General features: G+C 32.8%; 1 protein-coding gene across 1 annotated transcript in view; it reads right to left on the bottom strand.

Moving 5' to 3' along the window:
* Window positions 1-615, bottom strand: part of PPFIBP2 (PTPRF interacting protein, binding protein 2 (liprin beta 2)) — an 87,102-nt gene extending 86,487 nt beyond the window's left edge. The window contains exon 1 of the mRNA XM_009703285.1: window positions 549-615. Within this exon, the coding sequence (XP_009701587.1) occupies window positions 549-615 (67 nt within the window). The remainder of the gene's footprint in view (window positions 1-548) is intronic.
* Between the last annotated feature and the right edge of the window lie 801 nt (window positions 616-1,416).

Here is a 1,416-nt window from a genome sequence, read left to right as displayed (position 1 = left end):
TCATAGCTCCACTCCTGGATATAAATGTCAACAAAAAGATACGCATCCTAACTCATTAGGCGTGAAGGTAATTAATAGCTAAGCTATTTTAAATATATACATAATAATGAAAATTATGTATATTTTTTATATATATACACATATTTATGTATATCTGTGTGTGTGTGTGTGTGTAAAATACAGGCATATACTACCCAGGTAACTGGAAGCCTTGGTGAAAACTTTTCAAAGATACACTGAAATAAAAAGCTAACACATACAATATAGCATGTTAACACGTGAATTAGGATGTGTTTAAGTTGCCATATAGCATTAGAGCAAAGTAAATCTCTCTTACTTCAGTATTTGTGAGTTATCTTCCTTTATTTTACTTTAAATTTTCTTCACATAACTGTTGAACCAGAGAAATCTGTGTGTCACAGAGAACTTGACAAATTGAGAATAATAATTAAAAAGTAAAAGAGCAAACAGGAAAATTACAGGAGGAAAAAAGACAAACATCGTTAAATCTCAAAACAGTCTGGTGTAAAAATAAAGCATTATTATACCTGCAATGATGTCATCCATCTGCTCCAAAGCTGCTTCCAGCATATGACTGGCATCAGAAGCCATCATCTGTGATTTCTTCAGACCTTTACTCTTTCTACTGAAAAGACAGATGAAAACATGTGTATTACACTACACCAGACCTGACAGAAAAAATACATGTCACTGTTACATTATAAATTAAGCCACACAAGCAAAAGTCCACACTAGAAAAAATACAGCCTAGTAATACAAAAACTAACAAAATTGTTCCTGTTCTTGATAGATGACTTGGTATTTCCAAGGTTTTCATTCATCGTACCTTTTTTTTATTTTTTTTTTTTTTAAGAGATTTTACTAAAACAAGGAAATACAGATGAAAACAAAACCAAACAATCTCAAATACTGGAAGCTTGAGATTCCCCTACCCCACATCCTTAATAATAGTTTCCTAGATTTAAATTTCAGTACATTTCAACTTTTTGCACTATGGGGAAAAAGAGGATTTACTAGGTTTCAACGAAGGAATGAACACATGGTGAAAAACATGCTTAACTTATAAGCAGAATTCTGTAGGAGCTTTGCTTTTTGATTGCTGCCTTAAGAGTAAAGACAATTCTAAAATAATTTTTACCCCTCCTTTCTGTATTCCCATTCAATCTCTACCACTTCTTTTGTGACACTGAATATACAGTTCTTTTGGTTCCAATAACCAAAATGCCCCAAATAAGAAGTTTCTGAAGTTACTGCTGCCTCTTTAAAACAGGATTAAAGACATTCATGTTACCCTCTGACATTAAGGATAACAAACAAAATGTTCCAAAATTGGTCTCTACTTGTGAGTTACTGCTGCTGGACTCTTAGTCAAGTAGCAGTCACTATTGTCAACAG

Source organism: Cariama cristata, unplaced genomic scaffold (assembly GCF_000690535.1).
Source record: "Cariama cristata isolate BGI_N322 unplaced genomic scaffold, ASM69053v1 scaffold3577, whole genome shotgun sequence".
In the NCBI taxonomy this organism is placed as follows: domain Eukaryota; kingdom Metazoa; phylum Chordata; class Aves; order Cariamiformes; family Cariamidae; genus Cariama; species Cariama cristata.
Note: the sequence above shows the minus strand (reverse complement) of the source record. Positions and strands in the feature narration are given on the sequence as shown.